Source organism: Biomphalaria glabrata, chromosome 12 (assembly GCF_947242115.1).
Source record: "Biomphalaria glabrata chromosome 12, xgBioGlab47.1, whole genome shotgun sequence".
In the NCBI taxonomy this organism is placed as follows: Eukaryota; Metazoa; Mollusca; class Gastropoda; family Planorbidae; genus Biomphalaria; species Biomphalaria glabrata.
The window spans coordinates 14,200,194-14,223,902 of NC_074722.1; the positions used below are offsets into that span (position 1 = coordinate 14,200,194).

Genomic DNA, 23,709 nt, shown 5'->3' on the forward strand with positions numbered 1-23,709 from the left:
TCATGATATGAGGACCGGCTATACCAATGGTAACCAATATGTAGACTGTGTATATACATATATATGTATATATACGTATATGGCTTTTTTGTGGCGGTACGCACTGGTAAGGCGTAACGACACCTTTTTCAATGTGGGGAAAAAATTATTACTTTTCTTGTATTTTAACGTTTATTATTAATTTATTAGTAGTTAAAAGTTAAACAATCCATCACTGAGTACCGGCACCTAATCACTGAGTACTACCGGCACCAATTTTTTTTTACAATAAAAAAGCACTATATATATATATTTAAATTTATATATATATCCTCCTTCGTGATCATATTCGCAATGAACATGAAGATGACTGTCCAATCCTCGCTTTAAAAGGCCGGCCGCATACGAGACATGGGTAAAGTCGGTCAGTTGCTTATCTCAGCTTTATATTGGTTCCGCGCTCTTTCACGCTGGGATGGATACCGTGTGAAGGATGAAAGAATTGTCTAGTGCTAACATGCGACGGACTAGCCTCGGCTTCGAGCCATGTCTTAATCTTGAATCGGATCTGCAACACCTAACTATCAAGTGTGACTTAGATGAAGCACGGCTTAGTTTCGATAGAATACGGTAGATTTTTTTTTCCTCACATTTTGCATTGTTTTCATTTTTTTGGGGTTCATTTGTACGCATGGTGCCAATGTAGCTGAAGACCAACTGTGACTGGTACATCCTGTTCGTGGCGCTCATAGACTTAGTCTCCTGCACCTTCAAGAACACCTCTTACTTGATGGAGTACCTAAGTGTCTGGGCGTCGTACACAAACTCCAACTACTGCAAGTTCACGGCGTGGATAAGTCAAAGCATGGTCTGTGTCTCCATCTTCTTGTTTGCTCTGATAGCCATAGACAGGTCAGTATCATAAAAATCAAGTCTGTGTCTCAACTTTGAACGTGTGCCAATGGTGTAGCTATGGTGGGTGAGGAGAATTTGAAAATCCCCCCGGGCCCTCATTAGAGAAGGGCCCCCAAATGTGTGTTTTTTACATTAAAAATTAAATAATACGCAAAATGCAGGGGCCACCATAGAGGTCAAGCCCCCCCCCCGCACCCAAACGATGGAAAATTCCTAACTACGCCCCTGATGTGTGCTGTGATATGCTAGTAACGTACTGTCTGCTTATCCCCGTGCCCCCAAACGATGGAAAATCCTAGCTACGCCCCTGATGTGTGCTGTGATATGCTAGTAACGTACTGTCTGCTTATTATCGTTCTGGTTGCTATGACAGCCCTTTGGGCAAGTTTCATACGTCTTTGTCCTGTCTTTTCTTTGTCTTGATAGATCAGTATCATATTATCATCCAGCGTTTTCTGAAAAAAAAATTTTTTTTATCGTATTTCAGAGATGGAACTCATTTCTTTTCGTACCCTCCTCTCCCCGTTTCCGGTACTAGAAATATAGAACATACTTGTATACTGGAATAAACAAAATATAGTGTCATGTTTTGGTATTTATTTCATGATTACATGATATTCAATACAACAAATTGTTCAATCCGAAGCTTTTCTGAAACGTTATGAAACAAATATGGAAACACTTGTATTTCCAATTAAATTAACTTGTAAACTTAAGGAAATCTATACATCTTCAATAATACGAAATAGTCTCCCCTGGATGATTAGATTTTCTAATATTTTTTTTGTACACAATAAATTACTTTGTGCAATAAATAAATAAATAAATAAATTTTCCAACAATTTTCAGTAACTGATATCTTAATCTAGAGCAATGTTTTTAAAAAGTTGTCTACATAGCTATAAACCTTAAGGACATAAATGAGCTTTTCATAGAAACTTTACACAACCTAAGTTTAGATCAAATCATTAAAAAGCCAACTAGATTAAACAACACATTAGATCTCTTCTTAACCAACAGACCTGGATTAGTAGTTGATTATGAAATTATCCCTGGTCTATCAGACCATGAGATCATAAAAATACACAGTCACATAAAAGCAGTAGCCAATACAAAACCCAAAAGAAAAATCTTACTCTGGAATAAATGTAACCTAACACAACTACACCAAGCTGCATTAAACTTTCAACAAACATTCTTATTAGAAAAAGACATTAACCAACCAGTCGATGATCTCTGGAATTTCATTAAAAACCATCTTAAAAGCATTATAGAAAATCATATACCAACTAAATACATATCAAACAAAATAAATAAATGCTGGTTTAATAATAGACTAAAGAAGCTTTGTAAACAGAAGGAAAACCTATATAGAAAATTTAAAGAAACTAATGCAGAAAGAGTTTACAAAAGTATATAAAAATTAAACACTTAACCCCAAAAGTAAGCAGACAGCTGCAGAGTGAATACATAAACAATGTAATATCTAAAGATAACAACAAAAACCTATGGTCATACATTAAGTCTATGAAAATGGAAACAACAGGCATAGCGCCATTAAAAGATGAACATAACATAATACATAATGATAATGAAACTAAAGCAAACATCCTAAACAAATACTTTGCATCAGCATTCTCATCCCCAGGAGACAAAGACATATTACTGAATTTGAATCAAGTAGACAACATAGAAGATATAGTAGTACAAGAAAATGGAATTCAAAAACTATTAGCCAACACCAAACCAAATAAAGCTTCTGGACCTGATGGTATTCCAGCTAGATTACTCAAAGAACTAAGCAATGAGCTAGCCCCAGTGTTTAAAATACTCTTTCAGGCTTCACTTAACCAGGGCAGAGTACCAAAGGACTGGAAAGAAGCTAATGTCACCCCCCCCCCCTATTTAAAAAAGGAGAAAAATCTGACCCAGGAAACTACAGACCAGTATCACTTACCAGCATCACATGTAAAATCCTAGAACACATAATATTGTTATGACCCTATTGGCGGCGCAAAAGGGTTAACTATAGGCTCAGCTGACACACACGTGAATCACTCAGGTCAGCGGGGCCATGGACAAGGGACAGTACTACGATTACACGATTACACGCTAATATGACCAATGTTATGGTCATGTGATCGAAAGCCTGCGTGTACGAGTGACACAGTGTGTAGGAAAGAGCCAGTTCAAGACAGGACACGGAGGAGACCGGGATTGTTAGTCTGGCCATGAAGTCGGTCCTGGTTGAGTCCTCATGTGTTGATGTACAAGTCCAGAAAGAGAGACAGTAGAGTTTTGTACGGTGATGTACAGAGTGACATTTTAGTTGTTGATGTGTTTGATGCCAATTGTCTAGTACTGGCTGTTATCTACTTATTCACTCATTATTAAAGTACCCGATATTGTGGAGCTCTTGTTGTCAGGTTCTGTGTTGTGTTGGGCAGAGTTTACAGAAGGCCTGATTAGGAGAGAGAATCGTAACAATATGTAGCAAAATCATAAACCACTTAGACTTTAGACAAACATAATGTCCTCACACCATACCAACATGGCTTTAGGAAATATAGATCATGTGAAACACAACTAATAGGACTAATTGATGATTTTTCAAAAGGTTTAGATAATAGTGAACAAATAGATGCTATCTTACTAGATTTTTCTAAGGCTTTTGACAAAGTTCACCACCATAGTTTGCTTAAAAAATTGAAATATTTCGGCATTAATGGTCCACTGCATCAGTGGATTAAAGATTTTCTGATAGGGAGAGAACAAACTGTAATAATAAATGGCTCTAAATCAACACCGATAACAGTAAACTCAGGTGTACCTCAAGGAACAGTCTTGGGTCCACTACTATTTTTAATTTACATAAATGATTTACCAAATTGCATTACTTCAGGAACAAAAGTCTGATTGTTTGCAGACGATTGCATAATATATAGAACAATAAAAACAACACAAGACACAGATATTTTACAAAGAGAATTAGATGAATTACAGAAATGGGAATCAAATTGGAGCATGTCTTTCCACCCAGAAAAATGTCAGTTGTTAAGAGTAACAAAAAAACTAAAACAAATAAATTCCACTTATCTTATTCATGGCAAACCAGTAACACAGACTAAAAACGCAAAATACCTAGGTGTTATAATAAATGAAAAACTGTCATGGAATACACATATTGATGAAATTTTTAAAAAAATCAAACAAAGCATTATGATTTATTAAAAGAAATTTCTGTAAATCAAATAAGAACATAAAACTAAAATGTTATTTAACTTTGGTTAGGCCAATAATAGAATATGCATCCTCCGTTTGGGACCCCTCAACTCAAGAAAACATTAAGAAACTGGAACAGACACAAAATAGAGCAGTGAGATTCATAACAAACGAATATTCACATTTGACTAGAGTAACACCTTTAGTAAAATCACTAAATTTAGAAAGCCTTCAGGACAGAAGGCTCAAAAGTAAAGTAGCAATCATGCATAAAACACTGAACCATAATCTTCAAATACAAAAACAAAATTTAATAAAATACTCTGAAAGACACAAAGATAAAGGCATATTACTCGTCCCATATGCTAGGACAAATTTGTACAAATACTCCTTCTTCCCTAATGCTATTAGAGCATGGAATGGGTTGCCTGAGCTAGCCAGGAAAACCAGTGACTTGGCTGAATTTAAGTCATTGGTTAATATGCATGACTAAATGCATGACGCGTAGGACGTAATCATCTTCTTTTTTGAAGTAACGTCTGTATTATATAAGATAAGATAAGAAACAATTTTTTAAAGTCAACTGTCCAGGAGATGATGTTTGGAAAGAAAGGCCAATTGTTTCGCCGGTTCCTCGTCTCCCACTGTCCTGTCACATTGTAATCTCGTTCTTTCCTCCACTGATATCAACAACACCCTTAGTGGCTTTGTTGAAGTAAGGAGGCCACATCATGGTGTTCTATTTTGAGCTCAGCATTCTATGGCGTGGACATTGAACTTAATTAATTAACACCAAAGACGAATATAGGAATGCGAAACAAAGGCGAGGGACTGAATAGACAATGGAAATCAATTTCTGGTTTATACTCTCCCCTTCCCTTGCATATGCGAATGCTTGCTCGGTATGAAAAGAGTTAATACAATTCTCTATTAAATAATCATACATCGGGTGTACAAAATCAATAACATTATAATAAGCAAAATATAATCAAAAGACACAAAGATGCTTCACATTTAAAACAAAAGTCCTTTACATTCCTATTGGTATTTATCTGTAGGAGCAGCAATCTCATTTTTTCTGTCTATTTGACCTAGATACATGAAGCTGTGTCACACTGCCAGTGCATCCATCACTCCAGCAGCGTCCAGGAATGTCACTTTGGTTCTGACTTTGGTAAACGCAGCCCTGGCGGCTCCATGCCTGGTGATATTTGACAACAACTCTCGAGGGGTGTGCCAGGTACAAGAGAGCATGAAAACGAGCCTGATCACTGCTTATTATAGGTAGATAGAAGCTTTTGTCTATAATATGTATGTTATGGTATCCGTGGGCCCGGGTTCAAGAACATCTTGGTGGGACCCCCTCCAACCAATAAGACAAATTTAGTGTGAGACAAAATAGTAATCTAAATGTAAAGACATTCCCATGTAGAGATCGTACATTTGTTTAAATAAGTAATAATGTCATAACGTTTGATTCAGTTAGGACTGCATATAATAGTGTCTTAAGGAAATTGAATGTATGGTAGCAACAGACCAGGATACCCAGTGGCGTAGCATCCATGGCGCGAAGGGGTTCAATGAACCCGGGCCCACGACCAATAGGGGCCCACAGCTGTGGCGTAGCAACCATGGCGTGAAGGAGATCATTACGTTTGGGCCCATGACTCATGGCCAGTTGGGGCCCACATTAGAACTTAGGAAGAACATTTGTTTGTTCATTTGAAACACTTTTAAGTCGTTTAACTCTGTTAAGATGATGTAAAAACATTGTCTTTTAAATACACCAGAAAAAGTTTACTGTACTTTAGAACTGCATATCACGAATGAGTGGACCAATATTACAGGGTAATGTGTGTGTGTGGGGGGGGGGGGGAGGGGAGTTCTAGTACAGGACACTCGATGATTCTCGGTGTTGATAGGCATGAACATGGGCGTAATAAGGATTTTTTTCTGTCTATCATCTATCTATCTATCTATCTGTCTATCTATCTATCTATCTTTCTTTCTCTCTCTCTCTCTCTCTTCTCTCTCTTCATAGAACGCAAAGAATTTATATAATACATTTTAGTCTTTGTTTTAAAAAATAAAGGGAAAAAAAGCATCTTTGGGCAGGGATACTTGAAGCGTAAAAATGCATTTGTTGTTTTTAGTTCTGTCATAAACAAACAGTTTGCCTTTTAGACGAGGAGTTACGAGGCTATAAAAATGCTCCATGAAACACTAAGACTTGCGCCCTGCGTATCGATTCTATTTAAGTTAACAGTTCAATCAACCACAACGTTAAAGCAGCCTCGTCCAGCACCGGGTACATCAGAGTGTGTGACCCAGTCTCTAAAGTCTTGTTTTAGAACAATTCTAGATATAATCTGTGAAACTATCCTGCAATGTAAAGTACATTGAATGTTAAATCTAAAAAAAAAAAAAAAAAAAAAAAGTTTTAAAATATCTGTTACTAATGAAAATTGACAGAGCTAAAAGAGTTTAACTAAGCTTTCATGCTATGCAACAACATTTTGATTCTTTTGTTTCTTTGGTGTACAAAAAATGGAACTATAGAAATAAGTTTAAAAGAATTACCGGCAAAAGACGAGTGTAACAAAATCATCCTGTTAGAATAACAAAAAAAAAAAAAAAGCCTATGAGAGAAATAAATAACAAGCGAATAGCCGGCAGTACACGGGTATCATCAATTTTTCTAAGATGTAAAGCATATCTTGTTATTTCATTATTATTATTATTATTATTTATTTATTTATTTATTTTGCATTTACTTAATTAATTTTACATCCATGATTTAAACGGGTATATCAACTAGTAATTTAATAAAAGTGTCATAAAAGTGATGAAAGTTTATATAGGCCTAATAATAATAAGGCTTGTCTTCGAGTCCAAAGATTAGTGAGGAATGCAGTATTTCCCGTGGCTGCGCAGCCCCAGCTGTGACCTACATATTTTGCCACATCCAGGGCAAGCATAACCATTGTCCGCACGTGGTCAAATTAGATTTTCTTTTCGTCGTCTGCGTTTGTCCTCGGTAGCGGATTTTCTTTGGGTCTCAAATGTGTATCCCGCGGCCTTCGTAAGTGACCTCCAGCCGTCTCGTTCTGAGGCCTCATGCAACCAGGTGCTCTCTTCTATGTCAGCCAAGGAAAGTTGACGCCTAAGCTGGTCTTTGAAGCGTTTCCGTGGGGCGCCTCTGTTACGTCGACCACCTTTTAGCTCACCAAAAAAGACTGCCTTTGGCATACGTTCGTCTCCCATACAGGATACGTGTCCTGCCCAGCAAACTGTCGGACCATAAGAAGTCCCTCTATACTAGTCTATACTGTCCATACCGGCGTTCGCAAGGACATCACTGTTTGTAGTGCGGTCTTGCCACCTTATGTCCATGATGGAGAGCAAGCATCTTTGGTGAAATCGCTCAAGTCTTAGTTGCTTTCTGTATAGTGTCCATGTCTCAGATCCATATAGAAGGGTTAAAAGAACCACCGCATGGTAGATATTGATTTGTGTAGGCAGGCGGAGCGATTTGTTCTACCAAACTCTCGCCTGAAGGCGTCTAAAAGCGCTACTGGCCCTGGCCAGACGGTTATCAACTTCCCTTGAAAGTGAGGCGTCGTTTGACACTATACTACCTAGATATGTGAAGTGGTCTACCACGTTAAGGGACTGTTCGTTTACGTGATCCTTGGGGCTGAGTCTGTTTTATTGGGTGACTTCTGGAACATGACTTCTGTTTTCCCGAGGTTTATAGATAGACTATTTTTAGTCGCTTTTGTTGGTTTGTTTTGTTGGTTTAATAATTTTCTTTTATATTGCTATCGTTTATTGGAACTTGGTTTTGGATGGGATAATGGAGGTGCCTAAACTATTTCAGTATGATGCATCTGTGGTAGTAGAAAAGTGAGTCGTTAGGAAAACGTCACAGCGCGCTGGTGATGTATGATTTTTTTTACAGTTTTATTGATGCTTGATCTAAGCCTAGGGAAACACACTTGTGTGTTGCAGGTCCGATCGAATTGGCAGCAGAAACACAGCTTCAATCTAGAATTTATTTTGAATAGCTCTTCTTTAATTGCACAGAATTTATTAGAATAATAAATAGCCTTAATTAATGATGCAATAAAACTAAGTTCAATAAATACAAATTCAAGAAGAATACTGTAGTTATCAGGGGTGAGCAAATTACGACCCGCGGGCCACATGCGGCCCGCCGGAGTGTTTTATGCGCCAGCGGACACCTAGAGAAATCAGGTATTCCCACAGATTATACATATAAAAATGCGAAGGTATTAAAAATAAATAATTTTAAATATCTGTAGTAACTATTGACTTCTGATTCTTATCACTCTTGAGGAAGAGGCAAGAAACATTGTCTCTACACGTCATTCTAAAAAGTTTAAAGTAAACGAAGAGTATTCTTTTTGGTTATATTTCGAAACATTCAGTCAAAGACACAAACTCATGCTGGTACTTATTCAATGCAAAGAAGAACTGTGTGGAAGTGTTGGGTTGGCTTGGAGTCAGATGGCGAGTGTAACAACTGATGGAGTCATTGATTTGAGTGAGAAAAACATTTTTTAATAAATTAAAGAACAATATCCCAACCATAAACTCTAAACGAGAAAGATGCGCAAAGCTGCATTGAATATTAAGTATATTATTGACCGAAATATGTCAGTGATCAAACTTATCAGAGCTAGGGGTCTTAACTACAAGCAGTTCCGAGAAGTACTTGAAGATTTGGAAACAAAACATTCTGATGTTCGTTACCACAATAGTATTCGATGGCTTAGCATGGACAATGTGCTGAGAAGAATATGTAAGGCAGAAATTGTTATATTCCTTGAACGATACTGGCTGTGACTTTGTTACTAATATTTTTATTGAAGAGTCAAAGACAGGCTTTATATTTGCTATCATATACAATATAATGGGTTCTTTGCACATAAAATTTGCATGTTAAATCTTTTCAAACAAAGCTTTCCTATTTCTCCAGGCAAGCAAGTGGTAACAGGTTTTGACATTTCCCTTTGCTGAATGGTGAAACTATTTCTAGTGAAATGGTTTGAAAGTACAAAGTTTATTTAGATTCCTTGATTGTGGACTTTGAAATCAAATTTTAAGACGTCAAGAATCTGGAACCAGTTTTCAATACCCTCAGCTCACCATTGGTGCAGAATCTGATTCAGCTCCAGAGTCTATACCATCAAGCAAATTATGACATGAAAGAGAAATTCAAGTCAGTTCTTCCACGGAAGTTTTATGGGTACCAGAAGCTTAAAAATCTTTAAACTTTCCACACTTAAAAAAAAAGGCTTTGCTGCTAAATTTTCACATTAATTGGGTCCACATCATGGGCGTAGTCAGGGTGGGGGGGGGGGGGTGAACCCCCTCCCCCCCGAAATGAAATCCCCCCCTAGGGGGGGGGGGATCGGAATTTAGTGACTGATTTTTTGCTTTGATTTTGTTCATTTTAGGTGAGATTTTAATATTAAACTTTCACTTGTCCTACCACAGCAAAAGAGGTTTTGAGTTTAAAAACCCTACCAGGGGTTTTTGAGTTTAAAACTCCTACCAGGGGTTTTTGAGTTTAAAACCCCCTACCAGGGGTTTTTATGTTTAAAACCCCTATCAGGGGGGTTTTGAGTTTAAAACCCCTACCAGGGGGGTTTGAGTTTAAAACCAGGGATTTTCGTAGTTTAATTCCCCTCGTCTATAACACAAAACTAAAAAAAATGCAAACGACAATCCCCCAAATTTCACGCGCACAGTTAAGGAAGATTTTGATTTTTAAACCGCCTCCAAAATTTACGATAAACCCCCTCTTCAATATAAAAAAGAAAATTACACACTCAAAATTCTATGAGCGTAGCCAAAGGGGTTTTGAGTTAACCCCCACCCCCTCTTCAGTAGGGTTTGAAGCTAAAAAATACCTCTTCAATACCCGGTATAAAAAAACGCAAATTACGCACTCAAAATTTTATGAGCGTAGCTAAATGGGTTTTGACTCAGTTTTGAATTTAAACCCCCCTTCAGCGGGGTTTGAAGCTAAAAATTACCTCTTCAATATGAAAAAAATGCAAATTATACACTCAAAATGTTATGAGCGTAGCTAAATAGGTTTTGACTCAGTTTTGAGTTTAAACCCCTCTTCAGCGGGATTTGAAAGTAAAAAATACCTCTTTAATATTAAAAACAAAGCAAATTATACACTCAACATGTTATGAGTGTATTTAAAGGGGTTTTGAGTTTAAACTCCCCTCCAGTGGACTTTGAAGCTAAAAAATACCTCTTCAACATAAAAAAAAGAAAATTACAAACTCAGAAAAAAAAATCTATGAGCGTAGCCAAAGGGGTTTTGAGTTTAAACCCTCCGCAAGCGGGGTTTGAAGCTAAAAAATACATCTTCAGTGTAAGAAAATAGCAAATTACGCACTCAAAATGCTATAAGCGTAGCCAAAGGAGTTTTGAGTTTAAACCCCCCTTCAGAGCGGTTTGATGCTAAAAAATACCTCTTCAATATAACAAAAAGCAAATTACACACTAAAATTATTTTAGCGTAGCCAAGACAATTGGGGGTTTTGAGTTTAAATCCCTCTCCTACAGATGGCTTTTTAAAAGTTTAAAACCCCTCCAGATGGTTTTGAGTTTAGAATCCCCCTACAGAGCGTTTTGAGGTGGAAAACCTCTATCTTCAATATTATTCTAAAGCAAACTACAGTTACTAAATTCTATGACCGTAGCTTAATGCGGTTTTGAATTTTAAAAAAAAACATAACTCCAGAGATTTTTTAGTTTAAAACCCCCAACAGATGATTTTGAAGATAAAACTTTACTTTTCGATATAAAATTTAAAGCAAACTACAGTCACTTAATTCCAAGAGCGTATTCAAGAGAGGTTACACATTTCTACCAGTGGCGGGGCTCAATTAATAAAGTGCAGTGAATAAAACACTAAAAGTGGCTCAACAAAGATGGCTAAGACAAATTTTAGGAGTCAGTTATAGAGATCGGGTCTAAATCAAGGAAATCCTTTGCCGAACTGGGAGTCCACTCTTTAGTAAGATTGTGACAGAGCGTCGCATGAGGTTTGCGGGACATGTTCTCCGACAAAATGAATTAGGCATAAGAAGAGTTGCGATGACATCCTAGTAAATTTGGCGCCACACATTCATGGATGTCATTAGAGCAGGTGGTAAGAGGTCTCAGACATTACCAGTGACAGATTTTTGTGGAAACAGCTTAACGGCAAATGCGTCGAACGGCGCGGTAGGGTCTAAGTCAGTAAGAATAGCACATTAGGTTTTTGAAATAAAAATTTTTAAATAGCAGGAAAATTCACTGTAGATACCTCAGAATATTCATTTTGTTGGCTCTAAATATCAGAAATAGTGGCTTGGCGGCGGGGCTTGCTAACATGCTATAATTTAACAGCATTCACAAGGATAACAACTAGTAAGCTAATTCCACAGTTCCAGAACATTATGCCCGAGTGTAACAGTTAAATAACTTCGCATAAGTTACAACTGTCTTTATGGTGAAATGTTGTGATCTAAACAGATATATTTTTTAAATTAGTTTCAGAATTCACTAACTCTTGTAATTCCTCTATTGGGAGTGTAGAAAAAAAAATTTCATTTCAAGTTTGAAATGTGTAAGTTATAGAAGATTTAGAAAAGAACGAGAATCTGTAGGGACATTTTTTTAGATTGCTAAGCAAAAAGTGCATTGCTTGCTAAATTATCATATTACCAAAAACTTCCGTTGTTAATAGCAACAGGTGACGCTTTTGATCGTTGACAATAGATACTTTATTGCATCTGTTCTGCTCTGTTGAATGTCAAATAGAATAGTGTTTCATGTGTGCATGATATTAAATATTTGTTTCATTACGTTAAGTCTGACTTTTTATTTTACATTAGGGTTATGAAAAGGTACTGTCATAGTATTTATAAATCTATTTGTAAAAATTATAATGCCAATATTTTAAAACAAATGTACCCTAGAATGCACGAAAAACCAAAAACTTTTTTTTCAGCTTCCTGTTCACATTGTTTCTGATTATGATGGCTATTGTCATATTTTGCTACGTTAGAATAGCGATCAAGGTATGTCTGGATAGAATTTTTTTTTTTTAATTTACGTGTCCTAATAAATATTATCTTGCTTTGTTTATAACATGTATTGACTAGACTGACTAGACCCATAGTACCGGTGTATAAATGTTTGTCATGTCTGGACTTTAAAAGCAGTCTTTATGTTGTGTTTCGTACTATCAGAGACTGCCTGCGTGTCGTTTGTGACATGAATATTCGATATTTTTTTACTGTTTAATTGTCTGAATAGGGTAAAAAAAAAATGGTGTCATCCTGCATTTACATTTACTAAACAAGCAAAATTTATGAAAGGGCTTATCTAAGGGGAGGAACTCTATATTTACAACTATATATCTCAATAATGTAGAAATTATTTTCCTTTTTGAAAAAAACAAAAACAGCTAATAGTTAAATGACTAATTGTTTTTGTTTTTTTTTTAAATTCCATCATGTTTTGTTAGGTACAATAAATAGCTGGAAAGTTTGTTTCAACTTGATCCGAGAATGTATTGTGGGAGAAATAGCATGTACAATTATTTAAGGAGATAAACCTCACATATTTAGCCATATCGCTAAATACAGAAGGATCTATTTCTCTTGTTGGTTTCAAACTAAATAATTAATTACCAGTAATTAATTAACTAATTAGTTATTTTTTTAAATTGATTCCTGTTTGGTTAGGTACCGTACAATAAATAATTGTGTAAAGTTTCAATTTGTGACAGAGTAAGTTGATATAAGCTTTGTAAATAGTGCTAGTGTCATTAAACTTAAATTCACGAATTACACTTGATACCACTAGCGTATCCAGAACTTTGGAAGGGGGGGGTGATTTTTTTCCAAACCCTAACCCTAACACCCAGTAAACCCTAATCCTATGAGTAAACGTATACATATATATATATATATATATATATATATATATATATATATATATATATATATATATATATATATATATATATATATATATGAGAATAAAATCAGTGTTTCTTAATTTTCGGTGATAAAAAACAACAAAAAACAGTCATGTTGAGGCCTTTCTCTTGCAAGCTTGGGGTGGGGGGTCTGGGGGTGCGCTGTGAGCTTTCTCATTGGGGTTTGGGGCGAAGTCCCGACGCCAAAAGCGTTTTCTTGCAGTCTTCACTGCAGAAACAAATTCTTCAGACATCCACAGATCATTATACATCATTATACATCAGTGGGGTTCGGGGCGAAGCCCCGACGCCAAAAGCGTTTTCTTACATTCTTCACTGCAGTAAAGCATTCTCCTGACATCTTCAGCTTAATATTCATCAATGAGGTTTGGGGCGAAGCTCCGACGCCAAAAGCGTTTTCTTGCATTCTTCATTGAAGAAACGCATTCTCCTGACCTAAAGCTCCTTATTCATCCTATTATAAAGTACCTTTTGAATAATGTTGAAAAATAGGCTTATATGATTTTATAGGCCCTTAATACATTTCAAATAAAACCGATTTGTTCCTTGAAAAGATATGATACCCCACATACTTAGATTATGGCTTTGAGGATCGCCGCCGAAAAAAATAAATTAGTTGATAAATAATATTCAATAAAATTCAAGTATAAATTGTGAGTTATAGTCCCAAATTTATTTAACTAGAAAAACATCAGTAAGTAAAGTTGGAAAAAGGCAACTAGGAAAAGCGTATCTGGGCTTAGAACTCATCTCAATCGTGACTCTTATACTGAAAAATTTCGTTTTAATTTATAACTTTTCCAAAGCAAAGTCTTTCTTAAAATAATTATGATAAATTCATGTGAAATTACATAGCGGCGGTAGAGTAATAATGATTAATCCTCGCTCCTCTTTTAGAATTTCTGCTAATGAATGCATTTGGCATTAAAGAATAGGGGATATAATATATAAGAATTTAATTTATTGCATATATAAACTATATTAGTGACAGGTTGTTGTTTTTTTTTTTGTAATTTCTTAACTATAATACAAAAAGAAAAAGTATTGGTTTGTCCAATGGGGGAAAGGTGATTGCATGTATCGCCCCACCCACCTGGTACAACCCTTTTTCATTTTATATATTATAATCATAAAATTTGAGATTAGAGTGTAGTGCGACATAATATACAATGTCATATCAAAATGTAGTTTATATTATATAGATATTCGACTAATATTGTTCACAAACTATGATTTCTCCATAAAAATAGGACCACCCTCCCCCTTTTCGGGGAAGGCCGGCCAAAAAAACGAAGGAATTTCAGAGGCATTCTTTACGCTGAGCTTGCCGAGGGAACCAGACCCAATACTAACCTATCCCGTTGATTGTTGGAAAGGCTTTTATCCAACGATCAGGCCTGGACCGAGAGCTCCTCACCCCAAGTCCTGTCTGAGGGCTCCCATCGGAGTCCCAGCAGTAACGGCCATGGACCGAGTAACGGCCGTACCGCGTACACAGCGATCCACGCCTCGTTCCTGGTACCTACTCGATATAAGTGACCGAGGGCAGCGCTAACAATGGGAAGTGGGAATCATATTCCTGTATTGTAACAGCCACAGTTCTGTGCAGGGACCGCCACTTTTTGGACTTGGGTCAATGGGCTGTTTGTTCCATTCCCACTCCGAGTGAGATAAAAAAAAAAAAAAAAGCTCACCCAAGGTATCCCGGAGGGGCCATGTTCGCTTCCCGTTCTTTTCCTATCTGGTTCCACTACTAGACATTTCCACGAAAGCGACACGCTGAGGAGACGGGGGCTGAATCTTCCGACACCATGGATACCAATTGTTCGAGCTGGTATGACCTTTGTAAAGAGTAAAAGGACTGAAGCGGCATTCGATAAGATAAATATAGCCTCTCAATCTGCTATCCAAAGACTGTCATGTACGAACGAGGTTAAATTTGTCTCTCCAGTCTTGACCTGTTGTTAGTTTTGTTCAAGAGATTGTGGAGGCGTGTGTGAGCCCTTTGAAGGGGTCAATAGAGAATGTGGCCCCTGTTGGGGGGGGGGGGGGAGGAATTTGAAGTCACTGCCAGTTACATAACCATGAGCACTAGCGATTCTGAGTTCTTCTTTGGCGGAGATAGGAGAAGTTCTTGTGAACTTCTGGTCGTTTGAAAAATTTACCAGGTCCCTGTATGGAATTCTAAATATACTAATGAAAATTGTTTATTGTTTAATAAGTAAACTTTTTTAATCTTCCAAAAAAAAAACGCCTCTGAATTTCTGAAAACTCATATTGTAATTAACTAATAAATCATTAAGGAATTACAAAAAAAAAAGGATGGCAAAAAAAAGTGTTTGTTATTATTGCGATTATAGCCAATAATTTCAAAATCGTATGAACTTAACAGCCAAGGGGCTAAAAAAAAAAGTTTTCATGTATCCAATCGCCACGCTAAAAATGACATATGCCTCTTGGCAAATATTTTAGACAAAGATTCTGAGGGTAATGTTTAGACGTAGGACAGTCGAGCATTTTAAAAATATCTTTATCCTTAAACTACGATACTAAAAACAGTGGAACCATAGACTTATATATATACTAGAGTAGAGTCACTTTTGCGGAACAGGCATGTTTGCGGAACAGCTCGTCGAAATTAGTTAAAATCTACTTTATTTTGAAATTTTCTGCTAAACTACTCTAATGGTACTGCGCATGGCCCATTTCTCTACATGTCCAATATTCAGGTTTTCCTTTCGCAGCAGAAAATTAATTTTGACTCCAGGTTAAAGTTGACAGGTGTGGAATCGTCCATTATTTTTCACGTACCAGGAGAACCGCATAGGTCAAGGCTTAAGGCTTTTTTAAAATGATAATGACCCATCACCTGCATGATACACCTATTTTTCGGTTAATAAATGGATGTGAAAAAACGTAATTTCATTACTATTTACCAGGAATTCAATTTTTAAAAAATTGGGAGGTGTTTACCCAGTTTTTACCTTTCTAAAGATAGTCACAATTGTGGAACACTAGAGATGTTATTCATTTGACCTGTCATTTAGCTTAATATTTACATAGTGGTATAGATTATCGGAATTTAAATATGAGTTTGCATTAGTAGGCCTATACATAAATTTTGAAACATTTAGAGAATAATATTAGGCCTACATATAATATAGAATTTATGATTACCAGACGTCCAGAAAAAAGTAGACAAATCATAATATCAAATATCATATAGACCTATATAATATTAATATAACAAAAAATAATTCAAGAATAGTGGAAAATAAAACCTTGTAAGGAAAATCAGGGTACTATGACGTCAATTACAATTAAAGAAGAGGTAAAGAATCTAAAATGTGAGTCCTAGATCTAATGTATGTCTTTAGCTTCAATAAAAAAAAATTAATGTAAAGAATAAGGAGTTCAAGTATTATATAAGACTTTATATAGAATTTGTTCCGACATTTTTACCGTGTTCCGCAATTGTGACTTCTTAAAAAATCCTGTTCCGTAATTGTGACTGACCATATCTCAGTCGGGTTAAATTTTAAAATTTAAAAATGTGTTGCAAAACTAAACAATGCGTCTATTTTTATCGGAAAATGGATGGACAATGCCTAGGTACTTTTAGTTTTTCCATATGTCTTACCATTACGGAGCAAATAATCCAAAACTAAAATTAGCAGCAAACTGTTCCGCAATAGTAACTCTACTATATATCTAGAATGGACATGGAGACTTTTTAGCACTGCAAAAAATGTCGTGAAAATTTTTTAGAAAGTTGGATCAAGGCGTTGTTTTGTAAAGTAGTTAAAAGAAGTAAAGGCTATTTTTTTCAACCCTTACCTATGTAACATATAATTTAATTATTAGATCACAATTTAGTGTTGCATTCAGTCTTGTAATAAAGAAGATTATGAATCTAAAAATTGCAAAATAATAATTATGAGACGAGAGTACTTTTTATTTTTGATGTTCAATTACTAGATCTAGATCTAAAAAATAAAATTATATGTTACATAGGTAACATGAACTCTATGAACACTAAGAAAACAATGAGAAACTGTGCCTTGACTCTATGAACACTAAGAAAACAATGAGAAACCTTATCCTGACTCTATAAACAGTAAGAAAACAATGAGAAACTGTGTCTTGACTCTATGAACACTAAGAAAACAATGACAAACTGTGTCTTGACTTTTTAACACTTATAGAATAATAAAAAACTGTGTGTCTTCAGGTAAGACAATCAAGAAGAGTTAGACCTATACCAGAGACATCCAAGAGTGAAGCTATGACTAGAAGTGAAGATGGTGGCGAAGATTATTTCACAAACCCCAACGTACCACAGCAGGTATCTCACGGTGCTCACTTGCTGCTTGGTCTGACTTGGAAATGTGCAGAAATAGGCACTATTTATTGATATATATATATATATATATATATATATATATATATATATATATATATATATATATATATATATATATATATTATATATATATATATATATATATATAGACAGGGCCGCCGCGAGGGTTGTGGACGCCTGCATGCAAAATTAAAAATGCCGCCCCCTTCCCTTTTTTTTTTAGCAAAAAATATCATTAACTCTTTCTCGCCGAACTGACGATACCAATGTTGATTCCTCCAGAATGTGGTAAATAATTACCGAGAGAAAAAGTTAAGATTGAGCTTGACACTGTACATAAGGCGCTCTTTGATTTAAATCTGTTTTTGTAGACGATTCCTTTTTATTTCATATTCGCATCGTTGTCGCATCCCCATGGGCCGTCTAAGATGTTTTGTTTTCAATTTTAACTTTGCATTTTTTTAAAGAATGTAATGAAAAAGAAAAGAAACTTAGTCTTAATTATAACACAATATTTAGGTTTTATTTTTCATTTATATTTTTAAAAATATGTATAGAATCCAACTTTAGGAAATGACATTTCACCAAAAATAATGGGCATTTTTTTTCCCGAAATGGTGTTGCCTACTTAAATTTTAATCGTTCTAAAAGTTTCTTCATGGAGATAGAATTGAAGATGCGGCAGGTTTTCGATCAAGTCTGCAAGGGGTTTAATTCCGGGCGGGACTCGGCGCTAAGCGTATTTTGACCTTTTTTTCTTAGTAAGAAGAGAGAATTTAAAAAAAAAAAGGCTAATATTGATGAGTTTTCTTTCAGAACGCACTGTTCATCCTAATAAAGAAAAATCGAGGGCCATATTAAATCTTATAATAAAGAGGCAGCCCTGGCCAATAGTATTATGTGAGGGACATTCTAGGTAGGCCTACATATTGAGCTCGTACTTCTGTAATGGGCGTGATCTTCTAAAAAATATTTTTCCTGTTAAGTAAGACGTCTCTGTCGCGGACATTTTTTTTCCACACAAAAGTCGTCACTATAATAAAGTGCAATAGACAGAAGAAATTCGACTATTTTGAGACAAAAATCCAGAAGAACCACACTAGCGGAGACGTTTTCAAATGTTTTCTTCAAAACGTTTTCACCGATATTGTTGCATACGCACTTCGCAAAAAGCGATCCTCATTTAACAAGGTCTTATTAGAAGATAAAGCGACATCTCCTACTTAATATATTTTAATTTTTAAACATGTAATTTTGTAATAATATTCAGATAAGTTACACTGAAAATAAAATATTTTTGTCGACGCCCCCCTCTCCTTGTTGTTATTAGTCGTTGTTTTTTTTTATTTGTAAAGTTTCCAAAATAACGTATTGTACGAATATCGTTTCCCCCCCCCCCCCCCGGCAAGTTTTCAAAGGATAATGGAATAATTAGAATTTAGAATTTAAATAAAATATTTAAGCAATTTTATTATTGCTATTAGACTAAAAATGTTTAAAAATCTTGAAATAATGATTTGGCCATATATATATATATATATATATATATATTTATATATATATATATATATATATATATATATATATATATATATATATATATATATATACAGAGAGAGAGAGAGAGAGTAACAAACATAAACATAAATAAGCTGCTTCCTTATGGAACTCAAAGAGCTTTCAGTTGAAACTAGGGAGTCAGGGCTACAGATAGGCCCTACTATCAGAATTTGATTTCCTTTTTTTTTTTTGGGGTGGGGGGGGGGTGGCACACATACGTCAGCGGGTATTCCCTCAAACAGGGCGCCGGCCTTAGACACAGGCAAACTAGGCAGCCACCTAGGGCCTCCGATTGGTAGACGCCTCGCACAGGTCTCAAAACACCTTTTTTTTTTAGATGTTATTATCTTATCTTATATAATATAATACAGACGTTACTTCAAAAAAGAAGATGTTTACGTCCTACGCGTCATGCATTTAGTCATGCATATTAACCAATGACCTAAATTCTGCCAGATCACTGGTTTTCCTGGCTAGCTCAGGACACCAATTCCATGCCCTAATAGCACTAGGGAAGAAGGAGCATCAGTAAAAATTTGTCCTAGCATATTGGAGTACACTGGTTGTTTTTTTTTAAATAAAATGCGTAGTTCTAGTGTTTTCGCTGTTTTTTTTTGTTTGTTTTTCTATTTCATTTGGGGCCACCAAATTCCCTTCACCTCAAATAATCTTCGGCCAGCTCTGCCGCGTGATTCATTAAGAGTTAAATTAATAACTAGACATTCAGGAACATTCTGTTGACCGTCTTCTAAGTCTAGATCTATAGGTCTAGTTTTGGAATAGATTTATACATGCGCTTAACCAGGTTTTTTTTTCGGGGGGGGGGGGGGGGAGGATTATTAAAGGCAAATTAGAAGCTTTTACAAAAAGACACCAGCTTCATAGAGGAAGAATTGCCTTTAAAAAAAAGTGTTAAATATAATAATAGGCCTAATAGTCTACGTGTAAAACTGATATGTCGAAGAAGGTATTTGATTTGTTTGCAAACACACACACATCTATTGAAAGAGTTAACAAGGTTACAAAGACAGTTTGTGAGGAAACACAAACTCTAAATCGGCCCCCGAAGTGGTCCACCCAGGCGGGAAAAAAAGGCAGGTTTCAATATTTGCAGAAGAATATCGGTATTAAATTCTATCAGAAGTGGTCCACCCAGGCAGGTAAAAAGGCAGGTTTCAACATCAGAATGAAATTTTATCTAAGGCAAATGAGAGAGAAGAATGGAGAAAGAGGGTTGACAGAGCCTGTGTGGTGCCCCAAAGGTCCAGCAGACCAAGGGATAGGTGAAAGTGAATGTGAAGTTAGATGTGAACCTGGCCTAACTGATGTCTTATAATGAGTATCTAATTGATCTAATTGTTTTGTAAAGCGTTAATCTGTTATACAAAGCCTCAAGTATAAAACATTTCCGTAAATTAAAAAAGAAATTCACAATGTTCTGTGTACATTGGACGTTGGGACATTCTACAACTCAAGCGATAATATGAAAAATTACTTATTAATTGTTGTTTTAAATTATGTCCAACTTATTTGAATAGAATATAGGTTTTATCTTTTTTAAAAAAACAGATAACATTTTTGTTTGTAAATGTAGTATTTAGTGTGACAGAACTTACAAAATTTAGCAATACAACTGTAAAAAATAATATTTTTTAAGTAAAACTCTAAAACCATTTGCATAAATGTGTTTTAAAAATTGGTGTGCATTGCTACCTCCCTTACTAAAAAAAAACTTCCAATGTTTGTTATTATTAATAGTGAATAGTTGTAAAAATGGTGTATTTTTTATGAAAAAACTGCTTGCATAGTTGATTTAAAAATTAGATTTTTCGCTTTCATAAAAGAAAAACGTAGCCGTTGCATCAGAACTTTGAATGATCTAAAATACCATGATGTCCGATTTTCATTTTCTCTTCTAGTTTCTGAGATCTAAACGGGACGGACGGACTAACGGACAGACAGGCCACACAAAACTATTAGCGTCTTTTCCCTTTCGGGGGGCGCTAAAATTAACTTATTCACAATAATTGTATGCCATTGCAATATGTATGTAAAAGCTTAATCAACAATGAACTGTTAATTATCTTTATTTTTATAATACTTTTGTTATCAAGACATATCCATGTTTGAATCAAAAAATGTTTTTCATTCATCGGAATGACACGAGATCCCTAAATTCGACTACGACAATCTCAAGTCTTTCTAAAATCTCTTTTCAGCAATCTACGAAAGACGGTGAACTTCGTGAGGTCGAGGGTAGACAAAACAATATTCAGCTTACAGTTGTGGCCCCAAGAGTCAGATTCCAATCACCCAATCGTGGAGTAAATGTGTTACCTCAGATATATCCGGCTCTAAACACGGAAATACACCCCGCCCTGGCAACATCTGTTGAAGCCGATCATGAAGAAAATCTGGACGTTCTTAATCAAATTCAAACCAGGAGAAAGTTCCTCCGTCAGCAGAGGAATCTTCGAGTAACCTCCCTTCTCTTCGTGATAACCGCCATTTTTATCCTGAGCTGGATGGCACCCTATGCTGCTATGGTAAAAGGTTTATACGTCGGATTCCGTTACCCACTCTCTTTGGGCGACCTTGTCTTGGTGATGTATGGCCCCAATATCTACGTTATTAACACCTTCTCGAATCCCCTGGTTTACGCCATCTTGAGCCCTTCTTATCGGAAACTGGTGAGAAATGTATTGAGAAAAGTCCGTGTTATTTCATGGAGAGTAGTTCAATGTAACTGATCGTAATCAGTGAATGTTCAAAGACACATTTAAAGTGATTGTCTTACGAAAGACCAGCGATCAGTTGATTAGTCTTTTGTTGATCAGATCAGAGGTAGCCTACGGTCAAACTTTGACCAAAAGGTGTTCACCAAATCAGTCAATGACTGTCAAATAATTTTACACTGTCCTCAAAAGAGACAATAAATATATGAGGACTATTGATGATCAATAAAATTAACAAATCACTTTGCCAGTCCATAGAAACTACGTAACAGAAGTCGGATGCTGAACATATAAGAGACTATGACGGTAACGACCAGTTGTATTCAAGTGCAATACAAGTGACCAGTAATCTAACTAGGAGCATTTCAAGTGGACATAGATGGTCAATTTTATAATATTGTTTGCCAGGTTAAATGAAAATCACGATTAGAGACATTTATCACCAAAATGATAATTACTTCCCAAAGCGCGAGGATGTGACCTAATTTTAATGCTAGTGTTTACTCTGAATAAATACATTATTATCCATGAGGAAGTTAGTTGAATGAACTAAACGTCACTTTCTAGTTGACTTTATCAACCTGTTCAGAAGTCTAATTGTGTATGTAATGCATCATTGTTTGAACTTCTATGGATTGAAAATGAAACAAGTCATCACTTAATGAAATCGTACTATTTTTTTTTTCAATGTCTACTGCATATAAGTAATGTGTACATGTGTTTTATAGTTTCTAGACTAAACATAGATAAACGTAATAGAGAAACCGACAGATAGATAGATAGATAGATAGATAGATAGATAGATAGATAGATAGATAGATAGATAGATAGAAAGTGTTGTACATTATATATGTACTTCTACCCACAAGATGATTCTTAGACTGACTAATTTTTGCAATCAAATGTAGATCTCAATACTTTTCTATCAAACTGAAAGACTGGAAAGTAATAAGAAATCAAATACGTTGACACGTGCATTTAATTTCTGGGAAACTAAACGAATGACACCATAATAGCTGCTACTAAATACAAAGTAGGCCCTAGGTACCAGTATCAATAATATCCTTATTTGCAAAAACAAAAACTAAGGGGGAAATATTTATTAACAATGTCAATGTACAGTACACACAACATAGGCCTATTACTTCATTAATATTACACACATTATGAAACACTGACATCCTGTTGGTGGGAGATTCTAGAGGCGATCAATGCACAGAAAACAAGGCTAAGTATTATGAACGTGAAAACGTACCAAGCGAGTTAATTCAACTATTCCTTTACAACAAAGATCTTACCACAGGTAGCTTCCCGTTGATAGCGATTTTAATTCTCACAAAGAACAATAAGGAGGCACGCTTGGAAGAAAATTCATATTAACGAAACCTAACCTTAAAGAGTAAAGTATATTATTGTAGTGTGGCATCATAAATCGATGGCTCCGCTGGTACTGTAGTATGTTTTTCGAACTATCGTCATGATAGCCCAGAGTTCGATTCCTGCCAGAGAATGACATTTTCAGATGTGGTTATGAATCCAAGTCGGCCTCACGAACATATAGCAATATCCAAAAATAATTTAAGAATATTCATGAACAATTATGAAAAATTTACTATTCAGAAAATATTTTTTAAAAAAAAACCCGGCAAAGCAGGATGTTTTAGTGGCCTCTTAGTCTTATGATATTGTTTGAGAATTGATATAAACTAAAATTTTTCAAAACTTATTAGTGACACAAAAAGACTTTTTTTTGTGGTTAATGATGAAATATTATTTCAAAATTGTCTAGTTATGTAGCTTATGACGACATATAATGAACCATCATTGGTTTTAGAATAAAGAACAGATCTATCCACTATTCACCTTGTGAGTTATGATACACAGGCTATTTTAGT

At 35.5% G+C, this 23,709-nt stretch overlaps 1 protein-coding gene across 1 annotated transcript; it reads left to right on the forward strand.

The window, feature by feature from the left end:
* The first annotated feature begins 691 nt into the window (after window positions 1-691).
* Window positions 692-22,437, forward strand: LOC106079673 (uncharacterized). The gene is made up of 5 exons (XM_013240873.2): window positions 692-891; window positions 5,212-5,400; window positions 12,161-12,230; window positions 17,388-17,501; window positions 21,299-22,437. Exons 1-5 carry the CDS (start codon window positions 770-772, stop codon window positions 21,827-21,829), a joined length of 1,026 nt encoding a protein of 341 aa, XP_013096327.2. The 5' UTR covers window positions 692-769; the 3' UTR covers window positions 21,830-22,437.
* Window positions 22,438-23,709: the final 1,272 nt, after the last annotated feature.